This window comes from Parasteatoda tepidariorum, chromosome 8 (genome assembly GCF_982258835.1).
Source record: "Parasteatoda tepidariorum strain Cologne lab strain chromosome 8, Ptep-v5.0, whole genome shotgun sequence".
In the NCBI taxonomy this organism is placed as follows: Eukaryota; Metazoa; Arthropoda; class Arachnida; order Araneae; family Theridiidae; genus Parasteatoda; species Parasteatoda tepidariorum.
In genome coordinates this window covers 1,605,178-1,630,319 of record NC_141762.1, presented here as the reverse complement: position 1 = coordinate 1,630,319, position 25,142 = coordinate 1,605,178, and the positions used below count along the sequence as shown (strand labels likewise).

Below are 25,142 nucleotides of genomic sequence, written 5' to 3'. Positions count from 1 at the left end.
TGTTCAATAGTTCATTTTATTATATTCTATGCCTGTCCTTAAGGTTTCTTTTGTACAGTCCGCAAAAAAAAAAAAAAAAACGAATCACCCTGAATAACTTTCGTTCTAATGATCGGATTTTCACGAACTAAGTGTCAATCTTAATGGTTCCTGGGGGTGACCTCAATTACGTTAATTAATTAGTGCTAACTATTAATTAAGTTATGAAATCAGACACAAAAACGTACTTTCTCTGAATAAACATATAATTTTTTACATATTTGGAATCTAGACCCTTGAATTAGTGGGGGTAGACAAAATTTTAAAAAAATTGGGTGGTAAATTGGGCCGCAATAAAGGTTTATATATTTGGCGATAGTCCAGAAAACCGCCAAAAAAAGTCGCCTGCGCAAATAAATATTTTAAGATAACCCATTGACTAATTCAAAAGAGGAGTGCTTAATTTTACTAGGTTGCTACGCAACCAAACTCTGATAGTAAAAAAATTGAAATAATGTTCAGTGATTGCTCGGAGGGGCTTAATTTATTGTTAATAGAAAATATCTCGAAGTTTCCAGGCCATAAACAATTTTTTTAGGGGATTTCTGTCCAAAAAGCAAAAAAAATATTATTTTAATCTCCTTTGAAAAGTAAATTTGGATCGATTTATAAATTATTTGATAGTTTTTAGAATTTAAATACATGAACTTTTTATCTGATATTATTTAGATTACACTGTTTTTACTATATTTATTCGAGGATTTTATACTAAAATAAAATGAGCATAACTTATTATAGCTATATACAAAATTTTAGGAATAATCATTTTTACAGTTTTAATCGAGTCTTCTAGGCAAGAAAGTTTGAAGAAAAAAAAAAGTGCTTGAAAAATAAAATGTAGATTGTATAATAATTCTAATGCACATTCACAAGGCTTTCTATAATTTACGATATTTCTTTTTTCTATAACTCAAGGAATTGCTGAATGTTTAGTGGCATTTTAAAAAGATTGAAATATGTTATGTTTAAGAATAAGATATTGAAATAATATGTTGCAAATTGTAGGATTCATTGCTTAAAAAATCGCTTCATTCTACTAGATATTTAGGTTACATCGTTTCCTTTGGATAAAGATGATTAGCAAATAGCATCCTCATGTTTCGATACATTCTGAAACTTATACGTTTGCAAATTCACCATAAAATGTCGCACAGCATATTCTTCAATTACGATAAGCTACATTTACCACCAAATACTGCTACTATGGTTATTTTTGCTTTCTTATATATATCTGATGATCTCTTTTTAAACAGAGCTCGTAAGATCCTTAAGATACTGAAATGGGGGCACAAAAACTTAAGAGATAAAATATTTAATTTCATTAACTCAAAATATCTGGTGTCAAAATGTTAATTTTTAAGTTAAATATAACTTTTACAATATTGATGTTCTTACATTTTTAAAGACCATATGAATCCTGATAAAATATTAAAATGCATATGTTTACTTTAACTAGTGTAAAATCCTTATCAAAATAATGATCAAGATCCAAATGTAAAACAGTATAATTGACGATAAAAACTCAACTGGCTTCAAAACATATGAAGAGGGAAGTAAAAGTCGACATGTTTCGAGTTTTCAAATATAATCGCCCATTCTCAAGACTTGTCAGGCTTGGAAAACTTGTGACTTTTATTATTGGACGCTCAAAACATGTCTATTTTTATTATCATCTATTATTTTTTTAAATCAATGAAGTTTTTATATTTTCGATTCAGTTTCTTGGGATTATCCATTTAGTTACACAACATATTAAATTATTTCACTCGATATTAAAATAACTTTTACATATGTTATAGGCACAGGTTCTTAGATTGAAAAAATAATAATTCACTACTTTGTAAAAATATTAATGCAGTAAAAAAAAAAAATTTTTTTTTTTGCTGCAAGCCTTAACATTTTAGTTTAAGGTCATAAAAAAATTCCGTTTACAATTGAAATTTCAAAAGTCGAATGTGAAAATGGAATGTCCCCTAGTACCAGGAATCGAAATTAAATAGTAACAAGGACAACTTTTTTAAACAAGTTAGCATTTCCGTCCTACTCGAAGTTGTTTGAAAAGGTATTTTTTATATATCGATTCCAAAGTTTATTCTACATATATTTCAGGGTATACTTTCGGAGTATTTCGATCGAGTTTATTTTTACACCCTTATTTGCTTAAAATTATGAAATAATTTACTTAAAATAAATTATTCAAGCTACATGATTTAATGCATTTATAGTATAATAATAAACGGAGCTTCCGACGCATATCCTTAACCTTAATACCGCTATCATTAAATAAATGGAATAAGCTTAGATAAATAATAAAAGTTAATTTTTCCCTCGTGTAATTTTCAAGGAATAATATGTTTCGATCAAACAGATATCAATCTGGAAATAGCGAAATTATTGAGTAGGTCCCTTGGAGCAATATCATTCTTATCCTCTTTTGACGAAATATAGGAAAAATTAGTTTTCATAGTTTCTGTAAAAAGTATGTTAGCCTACTTGACACGTTTTTTTAAAATTTTTTTTAAATAAAATAAGGTCGGAAATTGTGTATTGTGTGCACAACTTCAGAATCCTTACAAATTTCAATTTTTAGTATTTCCTGATTAACAAAATAAGGCATTTTCCTGATAACAAATTATACTACAATAATATCTTGGAAATCATGCTAAAGTAAAAAATTAAACTAAATAGTTTAGTATATTATCAGAAAAAAAAATCTACTTGGTATCATAAAGAGTAAAAGATATAATGAAATAATTAGTGAATCACACGTGGTCAGATAATTAAAAATTTAATTTCACAACTAAGATAGTAGGACGACATTTAAGATACTGAGATATTTTAAGACACTAAAAAAATTGGCTACGTATTCCACAGCTTTTTATGTTCGGTATCTTTATCCTCTTTGTAGTGACTTTTAAAACATCAACACTATTTTAGATAATCTAAGTTGAAGTCACAAGAAACAAAAAAAAAGACAATCAATAATTTATATTCTTTTTTCAAAAAAATAGTATGCTAAGTAAATAATCAGCTGTTTTGCATTAAATAATTTTAAACAGCTGAATGTTTTTAATTTCTTAACAAGGTTTTATTCTTAGCTAGCAGACAATAATTCTTTAAAAAAAACTTGACTATAATTTGAAAAGGAAACCTAAATTAAAGAAAATCTAAATTAAAGTTCTAAAAAAATTATTAGTATATTAATGAAGAAATAATAAACGTGAAATGGAAAAGAATAAGAATTTTAAAATGTTAAAATTTTATTAAATAGTTGGTAAAATAGTTCTGCGATACACTTCCGGAAATTTCTTTTAAGATTAGGATGATATAGGGTAAACCAACAAATGAAGGAGCATTTCATAGATATTTCTTAGAAATAAGATTTTAAACGTTTTAATTTAGATTGATTGGTAAGAGTAGCTTACTGCCTAACAATTGGAAGTCCTTTAACAATGCATTTAGTTATCTGGTCTTCGAGTCTTCTCTGGAAAAAGTTTTGAATTTGTTAGTATCTGTTCAACGCCTTGTTTCTTTGACAAAATTATAAGGTCAGTGTTTGTTGTTATCCGCTTAAACTACAATTAATTGCATATAATAATGCTTTTTCTTTTCATTGTGAAAAGAAGAATTCAAAATATGGTCATTGAAGTTACGTTTTATTTATTTTAAGCATCATAACATAAGCAAGTACTGAGATTAGGGGGTGTTTATTAACTGGATTACAGAACGATGAAAAACCAATGTATAAACAAGTGTTCCTTTACTGGGATTTTTTGAAGTTAATGAAAATAAAAGAAAAATTTTAATTTTCTTGTACCTTTTGTCATATTATAAATCAAAATTATGTTAAAAATAAAAAACAACAACTTCTAACCAGTGAAGGAACAGGCATGTTCCTTCACTGAGAATAGATTTCCCAGTGAATGAATAGTATGTGTGAAATATGATTTTACTTGGATAATTAGTAGTTCAGCGACATAGAGGACTCCTAAAATTCAGTTAAATGTTGTATGAATAGTTCCTATAACTATTTCATTTAAATATGCAAATTTAATTGCTAAATTTATTTAAAGAATTATAATAATAATTAATTTATTATTTATCTTTATAAATGTAGTGATTAGTTATTACATCATACCTTAGACTCCTTAATAAACTATGTTTATTAACTAAATATAACAACTAAATATAATAATAAAAGCTTGAATGGAATCTTTGCAGGATTTTGTGCCAATAATTAGCTAAATTATTATCCTATTGCCGTCTTTAATGTCCTAACGGGAACTGGTAGGAAAAATCCATTTAAAGACAATTATCTTGGTGAAAAATGGGTGAAGTTTTTTTAAGGTGACATCCACCGATAACTCAGTGTAATGCGAAGATAATTTCAAAAGGCAAAACTTCCCTTAGAGAATAATATTCGAAATACTGGTTTTAAGAACTTCAGAGAATCTTTAGGAGGGAAGTAGCCCTGGCATCCTTTTATAAAGTGATTGCATTTACAATGCGAATGAAACAAGAGTTGAATACTGCCCTTAAACGGGAAAAATCTGCGGCCTTAAAAATTATAAGGATTTATATTCTAAAGTACCTAGGAAAGAAAAAGTACCTCCATTGGTAGTTTTTCCTTGCAGAAGAATTCGTAGAGATATTACAGAATCAGTCCCTGCTACATATTTCATTGGAAAAAGCTATTCATGAAATGAAACGATGACCGCAGCAACATTTTACAAATATATTGCAATTGTTTCTACCCATGGCTAATTAAAAATGCAATCAAATTCCTAATTTTGCTTCTTCTGGATAGGTATAAATCTCATATCAATTTGAAACTGAGCAAGTTTTGTTCCTCAAAACAAATTTTCTGGTTTAGTTTTCTACGTAATTCTTGGAAATCTCGTTAGATCTTGAAAACAAAAGAATTGTAAAACAATATGTCTAGAAAATTTTACATCCATTTTTAAATAAGATTTTAGGCATCAACTGATGAAGTTAAAATGCTTTTATGAAATGCGATATTTTCTCATTCGATGTAGAAAACGTTAACTGTAACAAATGCATGCAAAACAGACACCAAGAGTTAATGAGCAAGACAACTTATCAACAAAACACATGCTTCGAAAGTAACGATGCGCTATTTCTTCAGAAGCTTGAGAAGGAAATCTCACAAGTTATGTTGCAAATTTTTAAAGGAACATTGACAGAAAAGTTTAATCTCCCAAATATCCAATAGCCTACGCTTTTCTCAATATTGAAGAATTTATTTCAAAAAGAACAATTGTATAATCAAATTTTGGCTCTGAAGCTGAGACAACTAACATTAATAATGAAAGTATCTTGAAAACCGATTTTGAGATAAGTGCTCTTGAGGCATTGTTAGTTGCAAAAACGATTGGTTTCATAAGTAACTACTAGATATAAGTCAATGAGAGATGGGTTTTACTCAAACTTCGAAACTCCTTTTTCTCATTTATTATCCAGTGAGGAATTCTGGAAATGGAACTGGAAAATCAAAAGAAATTTCGAAGATACATTTACATTGGCCAAAAATTTGGAAAAAAGAGGAAGGTTAAATCAAAAGAAAAAGAAATAAATTACTCATGACGAAGAGAAAAAAAATACTTAAAAAGATTTTAAAAAAAGCTTGAAAAATATGAGGAAAAGATTAAACAAAAAAATGATCGAATTATAATAATAATAAAAACATCATCAGATTACACAATGATAAACATTCATAATTTAGAACGGACTATTAAACTGTGAGAAAAAAATGAAAAATATTTTTTTAAAATTATGTATTCAAACATATTTTACTTTCCATTCCATGACTGAAAAAAACGTAAAATTTTCCACATTAACTATGGTTATATGTCGTAATTCCAAGAAAAATCTTGTTTTTAGACATTTGTGTGGCCTATGGATTCCTAACGAGCATCAAACATTATCAAAATTAAGTGTTCATTCTCTGGAAAATTTAGTGTTTATTCACTGGTAAGAACTGTTCCTTCACTTGGTCATCTTACTACTTATTATTTAAACCACCAAAAGCTTAAAACAATATTATGTAAGTTATCTAACTTTTTTTACATAATTTGCATTTAATAACAAATATGTCGAAACCATCATTTAGCTAAAATTGCAAATTTTGAAATTTTTATGAATTTTTTTTAAAGGCAAGCTAAGCTTAAGTGTTCCTTCATTGTTTAGTTTACCCTATAAGATGTTGAGAAATTTGCGATGTTGTGAGAGATGTTTAAAAATGTTGACTATGTATTTTTATTAATATTTATAAAATATATATTCAAGAAATTGATAAATGTATTATTCCAAATCTATGCATATTATTGAAATTGTATCAGTTATTGAAAAACAAAATAAAAGAAATAAAAAATAATCACATTAAATAAGCACAATCTGGTGTATTCTATCAGAAGCACGCTTTTTTAAAACTAGACATTTGTTGAATAAAGTGTTTTTTATTCAAAATTCTTTACTAAATTGCAAATAAATTATTAAATGACTAAAAAAGAAACATCGTATTTTATAGTGTTTCTATAGTGAAAGAAATAAAAATAAAAAGATTAGCAAACGATTATTAGCGAAAAAAATATGAATGAAATTTTACGCTACGCGCGCGAAGTCAAGTTCCTCCCAAGTTTATCACATTTTAATATTAATCGCCCCAATTAGTTATTTCTTTATTGTCGCCAAATTATTTTCTTAAAAATAATTAATTTTAATTTTTCTCAGCTTCTAATAAATAAAAACAGTTGAAACTTTAGATTTTTCAATTGAAAAATATGTAGATTAATATGGTATAAAAAAATTCATACCTTATAATTCAATATTTTTTCATCCTCACTTTAATTAAATAATAATAAATAATTATTAAAAATTATTTTTTGCATGAAATTATCTTTGGGTAAATGAGTTTTATGAGTAGGTGCAATTTTTTTTGAATTGCTTCATTAGTTTTGAAAATATGACTGAAAACGCAAAAAGCGAAATTAACATTAAGGGGTACGAACTTTGAATCGCTCTCCTGACCAAACTATGGGGACCACATTTCCCAGATTGCGGCTACCCCCTATATTTTGAAGATAAGAAATCCAAATATGTAAAAAAAAATGCATGTTCATTCAGAGAAAGTACGTTTTTGTGTCTGATTTCGTAACTTAATTAATAGTTAGCACTAATTAATTAGCATATTTGAGGTCACCCCCAGGAACAATTAAGATTGACACTTAGTTCGTGAAAATCCGATCATTAGAACGAAAGTTATTCAGGGTGATTCGTTTTTTTTTTTTTGCGGACTGTACATCCATAAAGTGTCATGATTTCCATAACATGCTATTTGTGGTGTTAGCTGTATATTCATATCTTTTATTACATGCTAAACAACATGAAAAAGAGCACCACAGTTTTAGTCCTACAATGAAGAATCGTACAGTATGGAAACATGGAAGTGCAGTAGAAAAGGACGCACAAACAATGAAAAAAAGTGAGTTTACTAATAAGGTAGGCAAGGCTCAAAGTTGTCCTTAAATATCCTTAATTATCAAAATTTCAATAAATGGCTTTAAACTTTTGTGATTTTCTAAATTTTGGTTGCAGTTTGCTCAGGAAGACTGAATATTATTTTTCTAAAAAAGAATGAAGAAATTTGGTTATATGCCATGAAACAAAGTATTTAACAAAATGAATACCAAAGTCTTCATAGCACATCAAATACAGGGTTATTCATAATTCCCTCCGGGCAGAAACTGGACTATGCCTGGATGTATGCCGTGTGATCAAGGGTTTACACGTAGAACACCTGCAATGTATGTAAGTAAAACTTGAATAGTTTCGGAATAATTTCATGCTTCTTTTTTTTTACTATAACGCTTCAAAACCCTGGAGGAAATTATGAATAACCCTGCATAGTGTTAGAGACAATTTGATGGCATGGAAACATTCCATTTGGAGAAATATATAAAGCTCCTAGTTCTCTTCCTCCTCCTATTACTATAATCAACTATTTTTGCCAGGAGAATCCTATTTAACTATTTTGTGCCACCTTTTCTTATTAAAAAAGAAAAAAAATGTCTGCATAATTTTTTTTTAAAAAAATCTTAGTTTTTTTCTTCGCTAAGGACAGGAACTACTAAAACAATAACCAATTGGGTATCTGAGAATCCATGTCCATACCATACAAATTGCTCCCATTTGAAAAAAGGCATCCTTAAATTTGGAGGCAATTCAAGTCTTTAATTTTTATATTTTGGAATTATAGCTTTCGGTAGGGGGAAACTACTACCCAAACAAGTCTTGTAACAGTTAAAACTTACTGTGGCAAGAAACTTGGCAGGCACTAAATGAGCTCACTGTTTAAGTATCTTTCATTTATGTAATTTTTATTCATTTTATGAAACACTCTGAATCCAAAGTTTTAAAACTATGCACACAAAAAAAAAGTGAACACGATTTAGAAAACAAAACAATTTTAAGCTATTATTAGTTTTATCATTCTGTAGGCCATTTTTTTTTAAATCTTTTGTCTATTAGATGATACTATGTGAGTTAAGGATGATAATGAAAATTAGTTACACAAGCCTTAACCACAAGTAATCATTCAAAAGTTACTGCAGAATGTTCTGAATTGCTTAAAAAATAGCATAAATGCATATTTCATTTTATCAGTTTTATTAAAATTCAATATTTTAACAGTTATTGACAATTATAAGAACAATTTATCTAATCTTTAAATACAATTTTCTAAGCATAAAAAAAATTTTTTTCAATTTTATTTTCCACGACTAAAAATATTTTTTATTATGATATAACTATAATATATTTATTATAGTTAATAAAGAAATTTTTTGTCTACCGATGACTCGTGTTCTCAGACATGAATACTGCAACATTGATTTTCACAGTAATGTAAAATTATGTAGAAATGGGCGAATTCCATGGCACTTCTTTCAACTTTTAAAAAGAATATTCATGTGATCAAAATCATAGTTTTAAGGTATCATTCATTTGTTGATGAGATTTATGCAATAACATTTAATTTTAGAAACAGAGTCACGATTGCTATGATTTTTTTAAACCTCAGCAATACTTTATTAACATTACTTATATAGCTGAAAATATAGAACAGTCTGCATCTTATAAAATTCCTTCTTCAATAATATTTCCTTTTTTGCAAGTCCTATTTTGTGATATACTGCAGTAATTATAATATAAAACATGTTTTTTTTTATAACATTTTGATTATTAATTTCGTTAAAACTTTTTTTTCAAATTCACTTTCTCACACATAAATCAATCATATACAAACTAAATTATTTATTTTAAAAAAATTAAAGGGGAAAAAAAGTATGTTATTTTGAAAGAATTCTAACACAAAATAAAGTGTCTGATTTTTTTAACAAAAAAAAAAAAATAGCTGGGTGGCCACAAAACAGGAAATTTATTTAAAATACAAAAAAAATTGGGGAAATGAATAAATTTAAGTTTGAGTCCCACATTTTTTCCCAATAAAACTGGTCTAGTAAAAAATAAAAAATTGCATATTTCCTATTTTAGTAGCAGGTATGTGTTTTGTAATAAGGAATTACTGAAAAATCAATTAAACTTATGCCACTAGATATAAAAATTTAATGAAATCAATCTGGAGAAGTAAGGAAATTTATTTTTTCTCGGACTGTATGTGATCATAAACTGATAAACCATTTTTTTTACTAAGAAACTATCTAAAGATAAGCCTAAGTTCCATTTAAAAAACAAAAACATGTCTGTCAAGATAATTTTTGTCTTTATTTTCCAACAATAAATTATAGGGTCGTGAAACTTAACATCTTATTTAGTTATCACGTACACTATTTTGGGAAATCTTTTATATATCACGTACACTATTTTGGGAAATCTTTATAATAAATAAATATACAATAATATCACAAGACACATAAAATATACAAGGAGATTTGATTGCAATAACTATTCAATAATTTAACAATCCTTCAAAAATTCAACAACAGTTATTTCGAATTATTTTCAAAATCACATGACACTTAAGATGGGACAATAGACATCAATTTTAATTTTAAAACTCATTTACTCAAATTAAAACATACAGTAAAAAGTTTTCATGGGGTATTTTCCTTGGACCATTTTCAAAAATAGCTTTAATATTTGTGCTAAAAATTTACATAGTCGTTACCTGATTGTCAGGATTTCTAGCAGGTTGCTTATTACAATTCCGTACCGTTAAATTATTGAGCATAAAAAATAATTACAGGTTTTTTAACTAGTATATACCAGGATTGGCAATTCTCGTCAGTTTTTGATGTTTTATATATATTTTATAAAACTTCCATTTCTAAAATTTTAATAAAAAACATTTATGTATTAGTATAAATATCATTATTTATATTTTAATTAGCATAAAATATTAAATACTATGAGAAACTTATGTTGAAAAGAAAAGATGTCATGAAGAAAAAAAACCAAAAAATTTGCTAATAGATAGTTGTCAAGTTACTTTAAAGAAGGCCATAATAGAAAAAGAAATTTGATATTCTAATATAATTTTATGCCAGCATTCCCTTTCATAAAAATTAAAATTAATAAAAGCAGATTTCTCAAAATCCTTTAATACAATAAAATGTATAATTTTTTTTTTCATTTGACGATTTTGTTTATAAATTTATCCAATGTTTTAATTTGTATTTCATGCAAATGTTAGACTTACAAAGTGCACTCTATTTTTTATTTCATTGAGTGTATTTAAAGAAGATGAAAACTGTCAAATAAAAGAAAATAGGAATAAAAAGTGAAATTTTTTTCTTTTACTTAAAACTAATTTCTACATTAATTAAACCTTAGCATATGTTCTTATTATATGTTAGCATCTATATTTTCAATATGTTCTAAAATACTTTATATGTATTTTGTAATTCTATCACCTTAAGTTTTTAACAGTTTTCGACCCGATCCCAGAGAAACCATTAAAACTTTAAACAAAATTAAATTGAAATTCAGCTATGAATATATAAATCTTTAGCTGGTATCTAATTAAAGAAAGTTCAAACAATTTTACATTAAAGGCGTCACTTTTTTCACATTGAACAACGCTTTAAAAAAAACTCTGTTTGTGTTTTAAAGTTTTGTATACTGTTGTATATTGTACAAAATGCTGAATATACAATTCAGTATTTTATATTGAATATCAATTCAATATTGTATATTTAGTATACCAATTAGTTTCATTGATTTCTCATTACAGATGTAATCGATCCAGAGTTTTCAGGTTCAGTTTTTGCTTTCTTCTTCTTTTTACCAGATTTTGGTGTACCAGTTCTTGAGGAATTAGTTGACGAGCATGACATCTGTTCATTCGACTGTTGTGTTCTCTGAAAATGTAAATTATAATTTTTAGCTTAAAAATTTAAAAACAATAAAATATTCTGATCAAATAATTATATCGTTTGAATAAAAAGTTTTCTGTTAATTCAGTGTTTCCATAAGTGTGAGGCGCGTACCCCCAGTGGTATAGAAACAGTTTAGCGGGGGTATGCGTTCTTATGCGAAATATCTCGCAACAAACTAAAATTTCAAAACATTTTATTAGAAAACCAAGTTAGCCGTGAAAATTTACACTTACGTATTTTTCTATTGGATATTTTTTGCAGAGTTAATAATTAGTGGTGTCAACAGCCAGTTGTGATTTTTAACTTTTGTGCAATTTTGTTATAGTAAAAAAATACATAAATTTTTTTCATTAGTGGCACACAGCGTTACGAAAAATTTAGAAAGGGTACACGAGAGTCATAAGTTTGGGAACCACTGTGCTAAGGGAAGATACCTCCTCACCAACAGCAGCCATTCCCGTGGCGGTTAACCTTTATCTAAACGGGTTTTTTCATTCTAAAGTTGAAACTACATAACTGTGTTACTTGTTTGTCAAAACCTCATTATCTTGTGCATCATAAAAGTGTTTAAAATCAAGCTATCACGTCACCAGATCAGGAAAATTGTGTACTATGAAATAAACTCAGTGCAACTGAATGCCACAAAAAAAAATGTGTGAAAGTTTACCTTTCAATACTGTTTCTTATGATACAGTAAAAGTTTGGTTTTGAAAAGCTGGGAATTTCAACGTTGAAGATGAACCACGTTCTGGCCACCCTATTGAGGTTAATTGTGACCAATTGAAGTAACAAGACAGAAATGTTTCAACATGAATTATTGCATTAGAGCTTGACGTTTGCCAAAAAACGATAGTTAATGCATAAATCTAACATTTAAGTTTAACTGCTGGGTGCCTCAAGAAATGACTGCTGAAGACAAGAGCAAGAGAAAAGCAGTCCGTTTGGCTCTGCTCTGAGATCAAAGAAAAAAGAACATTCTGAACAAAATTGTGACCCGTGGTAAAAAATGAGTGTACTACAACAATCCCAGGAGGGTGGTCAGCACCCAGGGAATCAGCAGGCTCGGTTGCAAGATGAACAGTAACTAACAAGAAAGTGCTTTTCTGTATCTGGCGGAATCATCGTGGAATTATCTCTAAGGAGTAACTAAAAAGCAGGTAGGCTATCAACAGTTCAATATACAGCAGTATGCTAATCAAAGTTAGGGATGCCATTCGTAAAAAACAATTCAGAAAAAGGAATCAGAAGGAAGGTGGGTTTTTTTCCCCAACAAGATAACGCCCGGCCATATAATAGTGCGATGACCTGCTGGAGTGGTATTTGATGCACCATACAATTATTTTAAATTTATTTTGTAATGAATAAATTCTATATTTGTTTAATAAACATAAATTTTTTGTTGGTTCAAAAACATTCTATTCAATACTGAAACCCATTTGGACAGGTCAGGAAAATCTTTCATTTTAAGAAAAGAAATGCCTTAACATAAATAGTTTTTTAATATTTTGAATTTAAAAAAAAAAAAACTGAAGTTGTTTAAATTGCTATTGTTAAAAATGCTACTACTGGCAGGGTTCCCACAGTCCGTAAAAACTGCTTAAATTTTATTTTGAAAAACAAGGGCTTTTAAAAGTACTTAATTTTGGTATAAGGTTTTCAAAAGTCCTTATTTTTTTGGCATCACTATAGTTGATAGGAACAATTTTTCAGTTCAATTTTTTAAAACAAAATGTCGTTCTTTTATGACTTAAAATTAGACCATGCATTTAGGGTAAAGCATTTTAAAGAGACAAAAATTAATATGTGTGTGGGGAGGGGCAGCTACAAGCAAGAGGATGAAAGCATGTCATTTCATTAAGATAGTGATTCTTTCATTAATATATTCTGCCTTTTGCCTAGAATGATACTCTATGAGGAGAGTGAAGCATTCTAAAAGAAAAGAATGGTGTGAAAAAGGGGGGTACTGCACATGGTGCTTTTTTTTTGGGGGGGGGAGGCACAGTTTCAAGGTACTTAAGTAGAATACCTACACTAACTTTCAAAATTGACTGAATTCAAGAAATTCCGTTCTACTGGTAGCGCATCTGCTTATAGGAATTAAGTAAAACGCTAAGAAAAGAAGTATCAGGGAAAAAAAATTAAACTAGAATCCATAACGAAAATTATTTCCTAAAATCGTGAAGAATTAAATAAATGTGTGATAAGTAACTATAAATATATAGAAAGCATAACATTCTTTAAAATTCATGATTATACTAAAAATTAAACAGATCTGTAAGAAACAAGGTTTGAAATATCCAGTCCACCTAGGTTTTTCATCAAAAACCTGTGGTTTATTGGGTTTTTCAATTTTCAAAGATACTTTAATTTTTTTTTCCTGGGAACTAAATAAAAAAGCATGATTTGCTTCTAACAAGAAAGTGAAATATTTGGTAATTATTTAAAATTTGTTGTTTTCCAATGTAAATTTTTTTTTTTTAAATTTTAGATTGTTATGCTATTATTTTTATTTCTTAATTATAAGCAGATTGTTACATAAAAATTTAAATCTACTGAAATAAAAGATCCTTGGATTTTAATACCTAATCATTTTATTCAGTTAACATTACAACTTAATATACCGTTATTAATTTTTGTTCAATTTTTGGTAGCTTTAAAATTGTTCATGTTTTTTGCCAGAATGTTTAGTAACATTATTGAAAGTTAATTCCTAATAACAGGTTTGGCTGGAAATTATTTCGTTAAAGTTCATCATAAAAGTAAATATAACACATTTGCTGATCTAGTAACGAAATATAAAAACTTGTTTCAATAATTTTTTCAATGTTTTTGCCAAATTTCTTTATTTACTCTTTTTTTTTTTCAATATACATGAAACAAATTGCAAATCTTAATTTCTGCACTTAATTTTACAATTCAATTTCAATGAAATCATTAAAAATGGAATACAGATTAGTTTCATATGTTAATTTTTACAATCTGAATGACATTAACTTTTAACAATCTGAAAATGTTTTTTTCTAAAAACCCGACCCGGGTTTTCAAAAGTTGCCTGGTACTTCTTTGGCGAGCCCTGTTAATCAATACAATTATATCAGTGCTTACATTATAATAAAATTGTTATTTTTATTTATTGATTTCTTTAGAAAGGTAAATAATTGGCACTGTCACTGGTGGCATATGTATGTTTGATGATAAATAATCATGCTAGTTTTAAAGTCCTTAATTTTTCTAAATGAAATAGAACACTATATGAGTTTTAAACAGCAAAGATATGCCTACTGATTCCCGGAGTTCAGTTGCTACAGAAGAATCTGATAAGATTTTTTGGATGGGAACAAATTAATCAACCACCCTACAGCCAGGATTTAGCACCTCGTAATTTTCTCCTAATTCCTCACAGCAGCAAGTGCCAGACGAAGAGGTGAAAGAAGCAATCTAAAACTGGTTGTCCGCACAGGTGAAGGTAAATAATAAAAAAAAGTTATTGAAAAAACTGTAGGTGAGTCAAAATTTTAATAGCGGTAACACTCAAAATTTGATATTATAATTTTTACATTTCTTGTTGTTTTTTAAAAAGTATATATTATACAAAACAATAGCCCTAAGCGATTTCTATTTATTTAATTTATTTTACAAGATATTAACAATTAAATTTTAACGCTCTTTTTAATTAAAAAATAAATATCTAAGGATAGAATGAATAGATTTTTAAAAAATGTATCTCATTTTACGCGGAAATAATTGAAGTTTTTGATAAAATAATTATAATAAAACAAATGTCTAAATAATTTAATTTTTATTACAAAATTAAGTTGTAAAATGAAAAACAAAAATGTTGTTAATGTCGAACAAAGTTCAAACAAAACCCGTTTTAAAGTAAATTTTAGTCTGAACAAAATGGCTTTTTAATAAAAAATGGATCTCAATTCCATAAAAAGTTATAGCTTTTTTCGCAAAATGCTGCACCGCGGCTCGCTCTGTGGTCAACGCTGATTACCTCATGCGCTGCGCGTTTTTTCATGTTTATACTCGAATTGTAACGAGTGTTTGTTAAGGTAATTCGGAGTGCTGATCTGCGTGATAATAATTATCAAATAAGATAAGTTTTAATTGTTATTTTACTTAGTAATATCAACTTCAATAATAAATATTGTTTTTTTAAACATAAAATTACATTTCTAATAAATACATTAATTCTAAGAATTTGATTTGTATATTTATCACGAAATTTAATTATAAACTTACAGATAAAATCAAGAAATGGTGAACTATTGCTGCCACCCGCTGAACAAATTAAAGCATCAAAGTGTCTACAAAAAGTTAAGCTTGTGACAAAAAATTGGAGTTCGGTATTTTCAAATTTAATAAATCAATTCATATGTGATTCTTGTCGTCGGACAATTTTTCAGAAAAATATACTCTTAATAATTACTAATAAAAAAAGTAATTCTATTCGTAAATTTGTAAATAATTTAAAATATTAATTTCAAATTAGATGGTTGGTTGGTTGGTGTCGTATCCTCTATTGAATTATATTTCATGATGTGCTTGAATAGTTTTTGCTATTTCTATGGCATTAAATGAATACAAATCCTCTTCTGTGGGGTAGTTTAAGAGGTGAAGGCCTGCAGGGCAGTTAAAAACATGATATGGTGTCAGTTCCACATTAAGACAGTTGCCACAGTTTTGATATTTTCTAGTCCCATCAGTAGAAATTTTCATGTTTTTATGATGTTTTGTTCTTAGTCTGATGAGAGTAGTGGCTGTCTTCCTATTGATGTTAACATTAGTTATTTGATCGTGAGCTTTGATTTTTAAAGGGGTAAATAGTCTTGACTTTGCAAAAGCATTTGCATCTGCCAATGTGGTTGGGATTGTATTTTAATTGAGATTTCTGGCATTTTTAGCCCAGGAATCAGCTATTTCATTGAACTCTAGGTTCACATGGGCGGGAACCACTGCAAGAAGCATTTTTTCCGGATAATTCTAATAATTAAAATGTTTTGTTAATTTTAGAAAATAACGAACATGTGGTATCGAATTGTTCTGATGAAGAGTGTGATTTTGACGATGAGAAGAAAGATCCAAGCATTTTTTTTAAGAATATTGAAAATTTTGAAACTCTCTAATGTAAAATATATTCTTCTAGTTCCAAGTTTGAACTCAAAAAATTATGTAAATAAATTATAAATAACTAATTATTCATAATATTATTAACCTAAAATTATAAATTATATATTTATTATTTAATATAATGTTTGTTATTTTGTGAAACTTTAGTTGAGGTTTTTAAATTCCATCCAAATTAACTGATACAACGCAATTGAGCGATCAGCGGAGTGGAGTGGCAGACCGCGCCACGGTGCAGAGTTTTGCGAAAAAAGCTATAACTTTTTATGGAATTCCGATCCAGTTTTTTTTAAAAAGCCATTTTGTTCAGAATAAAATTTACTTTAAAATGGGTTTTGTTTGAACTTTGTACGACATTAACAACATTTTTGTTTTTCATTTCACAACTTAATTTTGCAATAAAAATTAAATTTTTTAAACATTTGTTTTATTATAATTATTTTATCAAAAACTTCAATTATTTCCGCGTAAAATGAGATAAATTTTTTAAAAATCCATTCATTCTATCCTTAGATATTTATTTTTTAATTAAAAAGAGCTTTAAAATTTAATTGTTAATATCTTGTAAAATAAATTAAATTAAAAAAAATCGTTTTCGGCTATTGTTTTGTATAACATATATACTTTTTAAAAAACAACAAAAAATTTAAAATTACAATATCAAATTTTGGGTGTTACCGCTATTAAAATTCCGACTCAGGATTGTTTCATAAGAAATCAAATTTTACTTTCCAAAATAACAATCTTTAATACCTTAATCTGTTTTCTGGAATAGCTGGATAGAGTGTTAGCTACTACCCCAGTGCTAGACTAAGATGAGACAAAACTTAATCTAGGAACTTCTTTTATTTTCTGTATTTGGTTTAGTTCCAAAAGAATATGTAGATGAAAGTAGAAGTTTATGACGTCAAATATCATACTCAAATAAACTGTTATTTAACAGTGATAAAATAAAATAATTGCCTTGATATTTGGACATGGAAAAAAGGCGTAAGGTAAAACACGTTTCAAATTTAGGTGTAAACATGAACATAAAAGAGCTCCTTATGGTGTTATTAATCACACTTATTTTAAATCGAAGAAAAATGAAATAAAAGTAATGTGACTTACTCGGTGGGGAGGTACATAACGTTCATCATCGTTGGAAGTTGATAAGACTTGAGGGATATCTAAAAAATTATACATGAATTATTTTGAATCCAAATAAAATACATAAAGCAATTCATGTCATTAAAATAAACACATTTTCTTCTACATTTTTAGTTATCCAGGATAATTTCGTTCTTTTTAAATCAGCTCTATTTAATAATAATCCTACCAATTTTAGTGATATACAATCAAATAATTAGCCTACACTTAGTTATCTGCATCCCCCATATTTTTAGGGTCAAAAATTCACTCGGAGAGGGGATGTTTTCTTTTCTAATGTCACAACTTTAATAAGCTGCACTAATACATTATAATTGTGCCCTCACACTATTAAGATTACATCTTATTACACCATAATCTAATTATTGGATAAAAAGTTATTTGGTGTGATTTGCTAAATGTACAGCGAGCAAATTAAAATATAGAACACCGCAATAACTTTTAGATTGAATGCAATTTTTATGATTCAAAGAATTGATTTAACTAGCTAACAATAACAGTATCACACATCAGGGTTTGTATTGTATTGATATTCCTTAGTCAAAAATATTTTAATCTAATGTGTCCTGATTTTTAGTCTATTGTCCTGATTTTAGTGTGTTTAGAATTTTCTACCAATACAAATGTGGATGTTAAAATATCGATTTGATAAGCAAAAAAATTTCCATTTTCAATCCAACAATAGTAGTGCTTCTGAAAATTGCGAATTTTGATAGTCCACACTTAAGTAAAGTACCGTCCACTTTTTACATGCATAGTTCAGCTAGATAATTTTAGTTGCAGGATTCATTGTTTCAAATCGTTCATGAATTCAGTCATTTTAAGAGAAACTCAATTTACAATTTTATATTACAATAAAATTAATAAATAGATAAAATTTGCATTTATTATACTCAAATAGAGCAAATTATCTTTTTATTGAATTGCAGTTGGCTCCTTTTAAAACTAGTCTATGTATACTGTACGAAAAATGGGTATTATTTTATTTATTTATTTGAAAAATTTAGTTTCGATTGTATTTTTGGCCTTCTATGAAGCCTGTTTAAGTTAAATCGTAATTATTCAATTAAACTTACTTTTTTGTTGACTCGAACTGTCTTATAATTATAACAATTTTAGTCATTTAGGAGCCATTGTGGCTCAGAGGATAGAGCGATCGCTTTCCAATGAGGTGAACAGGTTTGAATTTTGCATTCCGCTTGCACTGACCACAGTGAGGAGGTAAAATATCCTCCGTGGTAGATGAATCTTGGGTTAGAGTCCCCTTGCTGTCAGGCACACCGCGGTAGGTTTTGGTAGTTTTCCTTTTCATGTAATGCAAATGCGGGTTAGTTTCAACAAAAAGGAAGGTAAAAATTTCTCCCAATACTTGATCCAGGCATTCCCTTGTTTTTTGGATTGGGTTCAAAATACATGGCTACGGGGTTGAACATTAGTAGTCGTAAGCCCAAAATCGGGTTGGCTCTTTAATGTCAGTTCCAAAATAAAATCTTAGTCATTTAAGTCATGGTGATTCAGACGCTGGCCTCCCAATCATGTGCTTTGGGTATGAATCCCAGCTGGTTGAAACGAATTCTGCATCCGCTTTGCACCGACCACAGTGCTGACGTAAATTACCCTTAGCGGTAGACATATCATGGGTTAGAGGTTTTTGTAGTTGACATTTCCATGTAACGAGTTCTATCAAAAAGTCTGCCACGAAAATGAATTTCTCTCAATTCATGATCAGAGTTCCCTTGTCTTCCGGATTGGGTTCAAAATTACAAGACTATGGAGTTGAAACTCAAAATTAGGTTGGCCATAAACAACGGTTATAAAATATTAGTTATTTTAGACAATCAATTATTTTTTTTATGGTAGTCTAAAGGAAGGTTTCTGATGTAGATGTGCATTAAGTCATGGTAATTTTGTCTTGATCCCCAAGTCATTCTAAGGCAATTTATCACTAAAATGCTTTAAACATAAACAGTATATCTTAGAGTATAAGCCCAAATTTAAAATGGGCCAGATTTGTAAAAAAGCATGGAAAAGAAGTTAAAAACTTACTAATCAAGTTTCTGGATACTAACTGCTCGACCATCTTGTCAGCTAGATTTTGTATATTAATAGCATCTACTTTATTTTGTAATTTCTGAAGCTGTGATTGCATTCTACTTTCAATACTGTGACTATGTGATTTTTGTGCTTTCAATTGTTTTTCAAACTCCTTCAATTTTTCAGATTCACGTACAAGATAAACAAAATATTCCTCTTCTACTCTTTTCTTTAATTGTAAAAATTCTGTTGTTAAGTTTTTTTCAACATTCTCAATCTGAAGGCTGTGCTCTTGCAACTCCATCTTCAGGTCTTCCGCTAGTTCTGATTTCAATTTTACTTTAGAAGGAATTGATGGTGAATCATTCTTGATTTGGTTCTGCAATTTCTGATGTTGAGATTGCATCTTTTTTTCGATATTTTGTATTTGAAAATTTTGAACTTCTACTTGCTTTTTCAATTCTTCTGTTTCTTTACATTGCTGTTGATACATTTTGTATGGATCGAACATAGGAACTTGTTGTGAATTTCTATCTGGAACTGGATCAAATTTAGGAACTTGTGAATTTCTATCTGGAACATCTAAAAACATGAGGCAAGAAATAAGTGAATCAAAAATATGAAAATATTTAGTTTTATTAAAAAATTTGATCTATTTTTATGAATGTTAAAATGAACAAATGAGAAAAATAAAACTAAAGGTGTACATTTGCTTTAAAACATTGAAATAATCTACCTCACCTCCTATTTCCCCTTTATAGCCAACTTGCATTTAACCCTCTGACGATCGCATAGGTTTCGTGCATTCTTTGCAAGATAATTTCACTACGTAATTAGTGTTTTGTTACAATTCATATTTTTAAATCTTCATTAAAAAACGAAGTCAGATCATAAACATTAGAGATCTGATATTAATATTTAAACAGGGTGCTATACAAAAATGCTATTCAAATTTGTAAAATCACAAGTGAAAAAAAAATTTTGATTTCTTAATGAAAATTGGAGGTACTTCTAATTATAGTCTTTCAATTTCCTTATGCAATCAAACAGGTTTTGATGTTCTTCCTTGCTTAAATAGTAATTTGCTACGTCGAAATAAACATTTTTTACAATGAATAAAAATAACATTTAAGGGCAGCAGTTCATCATCACATAAGGTCCTCAGTCTTTCTTTTTACTCTTCCTTGCCACTCTTGCTTCCTACCAGTCGCTCCATCCAACCACTCTCTCTACATCATCTTTCAGTTTTGTCATTTTCCCTCAGTTGAGGCAGTGTTTTCATCTCAGAAAAAAAATGGGTGAGAATTTCTCACCCTTTCTCAAAAACAGGGTGAGATTTCGAAAATTTAAGAAGAAAAAAAACACAAAGAGAATTGAAAAAAAAAATCATTTCTTTAATGATAATGCATTTTTAAAATCTTCTAATTTTTAAAGCATTGAATATTTTTGCTGCATCATCATATGGAAAATGTTCTACATCTACTTTTTCATCAGCTATTCTCATTAGGTTGCTCAAATGCGTATTTGTTTCGTCTTGATCGTTTCTACCCACATTTATTTCATTTTTATTTGTCCATTTCGGAGTAAAAGATATTGGCTTTACAGGGTATTTGTCCATCTTACATTAACGAGCAAAAAATTTGAACGTCTTACATGAAGAAACCTTACCTACGGTAAACACGTGGTTGCAGAGAAATGCGTTCTGAAAGAGGTTCCGTGGTTCGGAAGGATGGTGTTCTGTTGTTCTTAAAGGTTCTGAACAATACTGGTAAATAGGGAAGCTAGATAATGGGGCAGATGTTGAAAATAATAAAAGATCCAGGAAGAAAAGTGAAACGGATTTTATTCTAAATGGCGCAAATAAGAAATTTTTTTCAAAATGCGAGAAATTCGCGAATTTTGAAATTGGTTTATAGAATGCGCGAATTTCTCACGGTAATCATTTTTTAATGCGAGAATATAAAAAAATATGCGAGATTCTCGCGTTCTCGCGCTGTAGTGAAAACACTGGTTGAGGGCAACACTGAGGTGGGGTAGGGGTATATTTAAATATTAGGTATGCACCTAGCAAGATTTAATTACTGGAGAGGTTAGAATTAAAACAGCTCTTAGTTGACATTTATGACAGCAGGTTAATTAGCTTTTCTAGAATTCAGTTGCAAAAAGTTTAGGAAATAAATATGTGAAAAAATGTGCATAATATATAAGTCCATGTTAAGCTAATAATACTTGCCAGAGGAGTTAACTTCTTTTGAAACTTTTGAAGATAGTTTCTCAACAATTACATCTAAATTCTCAATTTTTTCAACTATGTCGTTAATATTCCGATTAACCTGTAATGCTTGTGGAGATGCCTGTAATTAATTGAGTAGCTAAATCAAAACAGTATATATATATATATATATATATATATATATATATATATATATATATATATATATATATATATATATATATATATATATATATATATATAACATAATAAATAAATACAAAAAAACACGAAAATTAAGAAAAACAATAAGTTTTATTTATTTCGCATAAACTGCAAGTAAATAGAACTCATAAAATAAGTTCAAAATGTAGAGAAAACAAGGGGAAAATTACAGAACAATGAAAAAAGGGGGAAATAATAATAAAAATAACAAGAAACCGGAAGGAAAAAAATCCAAAATAAAGGACAAAAAATTTTCTGGATTCTTTAAAAAATTTCGTTCTTTTTTTCGGATTTTTTTTCTGCAGTTTCTTGTTATTTTTATTATTTTTCTGTAATTTTCCCCTTGTTTTCTCCACATTTTGAACTTATATATATATATAACAAAAATTTAGGAAAAAAGAGAGTAACTTTGCATTTAAAACTATCTTAAGAAGTGCGTTAGTTGTATCTTCAAATTCTTTTAAAAAATAAAAATTAATCGAAACATTTACAAAAAAATTAATTAATACAGTCCATTCATTAATGCCCTATATCTTATTATGTTTCGGTTGATGAGAACTAGAGTCTTAAAATTAGAGTTATCTAAGACAGTATATCTAAAAAGAGTATTAATCATAATAATTTCAATTTCTTATTAACTTTTTGGGAATACTTATAAAAAATAAAGATAGAATAACTTTAAAGAAGATTTGTATGATAAAAGTTTAAGCCGTAGGGTATTCTTAAGACCATGAGCATATTAACTAATTATAAACAAAAGTTTTTAAAAAAAAAGAATAGAAAAGAGTCTATATTGTTTTCTTCTTCTAAGTGTTCTTAAACTATTATAGTATTTAGTTTATAAAACTTTAAATGTTCAGTCTAATTAAATAATTTAAAATTTTTCTTTGTTTAGTTTTGCATCTATTAGTTTATTTTGAAGTTATTTGTTTATTATTATCTGTTAGAGCAATAATTATACTATGTATAATGATTCTGATACAACAATTTAAATAATTATTTATACAATTAATTATTCACGAAAATTCTTTATAATTTTGCAAGTAGAATGGAAGAAAAAAATATTTAAATAATGCATATATGGTATAATTATGATATGATATATAATATTAAATTAGTCATATCATATATGCATATGTTATAAGACTAATTTAATACATTACAAAGTAATAAAAAAACTTACTTTTGTAAATAAAAAAAAATAAAAAATTAAGAAATATTTCATTAAAAACATTTTTTTTTTCAAATAAAAAATCAAAATTTTAGTACCAATAATAAAGCTAGAATATTTAAGTAATTTTTTTTGTTGATAAATAACATGAGCAGGGGTCTGTTTAGAAGAAATTTGGGTCTGTTAACAGACCCTTCACAAAATATCTTTTCATAAAAACGGACCCTTCACAAAATATTTTAACTTTAGAAACGGACCCTTCACAAAATAATTTATCTTTTAATCAGACCCCTCACAAATCGGTTTATCTTTATTATTGTTTCCGTTAATCGAATAAACCCTTCCCAGGAAGGGGGGGGGGAGAAAGACAGATGTAAACGAACTAAGTTTTGTCTTTGGCAGACGCTTCTTCCTTTATTCGTCCAAAATAAATATTCTGCTGCAGCAGTATAGGCTAAATATCAAATATTTGTATGTTGCATCTCTAATTTAGTAGCAGCAATTGCTGTTTATTTTTTAAAATTAAATTTTTTTAATTATAATTTTACAGTGTGGAGCATAATCTTGTATGTCTTTACAATTTAAAAACTCCTTGAAAAGTTTTTTGCAATAGCAGGACCCTATTCTTGCACAAATTCACAAAAGCAGAACCCTGGTTGAAAGAATGTGAATTAAGCGTTTATTTTATATTCACAAATTACGAGTAATTTTTTCACAATTTTACAAAAATGGACCTTACACAAAATATCTGGACAGACCCCTCAGAAGTACTCTTTCTAAACAAGAAACTATCTGATTGCAATTAACGGGGGAAAATAGCACCCACCTATATCAAAACAAATATTTCGAAAGTTTGTATATAATTAAACAGGGTTAACTGAAACTTTTGAAATATATCATCTAAATGTAATCCAGAAACTTAACAAAGTATTGCTAGAAACTTATTGTGTATGATGAAATAAAAAGATTGATACAACTTCAGACACTAAGGTCTTACGACTGATTCAAAGCAGACTACACAGGCAAAAGAGTTAGTAAGACAGCTCAAAAATTGCTGCGGTTTCCTTTTTAATCTAAAGCAAATATATACAATTCATACATCACCGAATGAGATGTATAAATCAGGAGGATACAATTACAACAGAGTTTCATTATTATAATAATATGAGAAAATACACATCCTGTCACATGAATAATTGTTTTTGAAACCATAAGCGTTTTTCTGTTGGAACTTTTTCAAAAGTCTAATGTCAGGATATCTACAAACTGAGAAAAAAATCTGATTTTATAGAGTTTCCTAGATTTTTTTTTTGTTATTGGTGGCATGAGTCGTGATGGCTCTGGTGACAGAGTGTTCGCCTTGAGGTGAATCGCGTTCGAATGCTGGCGGTGACTGGTCGATGCGAATTCCGCATCCGGCTTACACCAACCACAGTGTTGATGTAAAATATCCTCAGTCGTAAAAGGATCATGGGTTAGGATCAAAGGATCATGGGTCTCCTTGCCGTCGGGTTAACCGTGGGAGGTTTTCGTGATTTTTGTCTCCGTGTCACGCAAATGCAGGTTAGTTCCTTCAAAAAGTCCTCCATGAATGCAAATTTCTCCCAATATTTGATTCAGGAGTTCCCTTGTTTTTTAGATTGGGTTCAAAATTACAAGGTGATGGAGTTGAACATTAGTAGTCATAAACCCAAAATTGGGTTGACTGTTCAAGGACAGTTATAAAATAAAAACAGGTGGTATAAATTTAACTATTAATTTTTAA

The 25,142-nt window shown here is 28.4% G+C and overlaps 1 protein-coding gene across 4 annotated transcripts in view; it reads right to left on the bottom strand.

Annotated features, from left to right (window-relative positions):
* Positions 1-9,817: 9,817 nt before the first annotated feature.
* LOC107440821 (uncharacterized) overlaps positions 9,818-25,142 on the bottom strand; it is a 36,605-nt gene continuing 21,280 nt past the window's right edge. For 3 of the 4 annotated variants that reach the window (XM_087149356.1, XM_087149358.1, XM_087149357.1), the window contains 4 exons: positions 22,003-22,123; positions 19,782-20,351; positions 17,697-17,755; positions 9,818-11,435 (listed from right to left, as the gene is read on the bottom strand). In XM_087149356.1, the coding sequence (XP_087005482.1) occupies positions 11,289-11,435; positions 17,697-17,755; positions 19,782-20,351; positions 22,003-22,123 (897 nt within the window). In that variant the 3' untranslated portion in view covers positions 9,818-11,288. Of the gene's footprint in view, positions 11,436-17,696; positions 17,756-18,811; positions 20,352-22,002; positions 22,124-25,142 lie in introns of all 4 variants that reach the window. The other variant, XR_015428520.1, reaches the window with a different exon arrangement.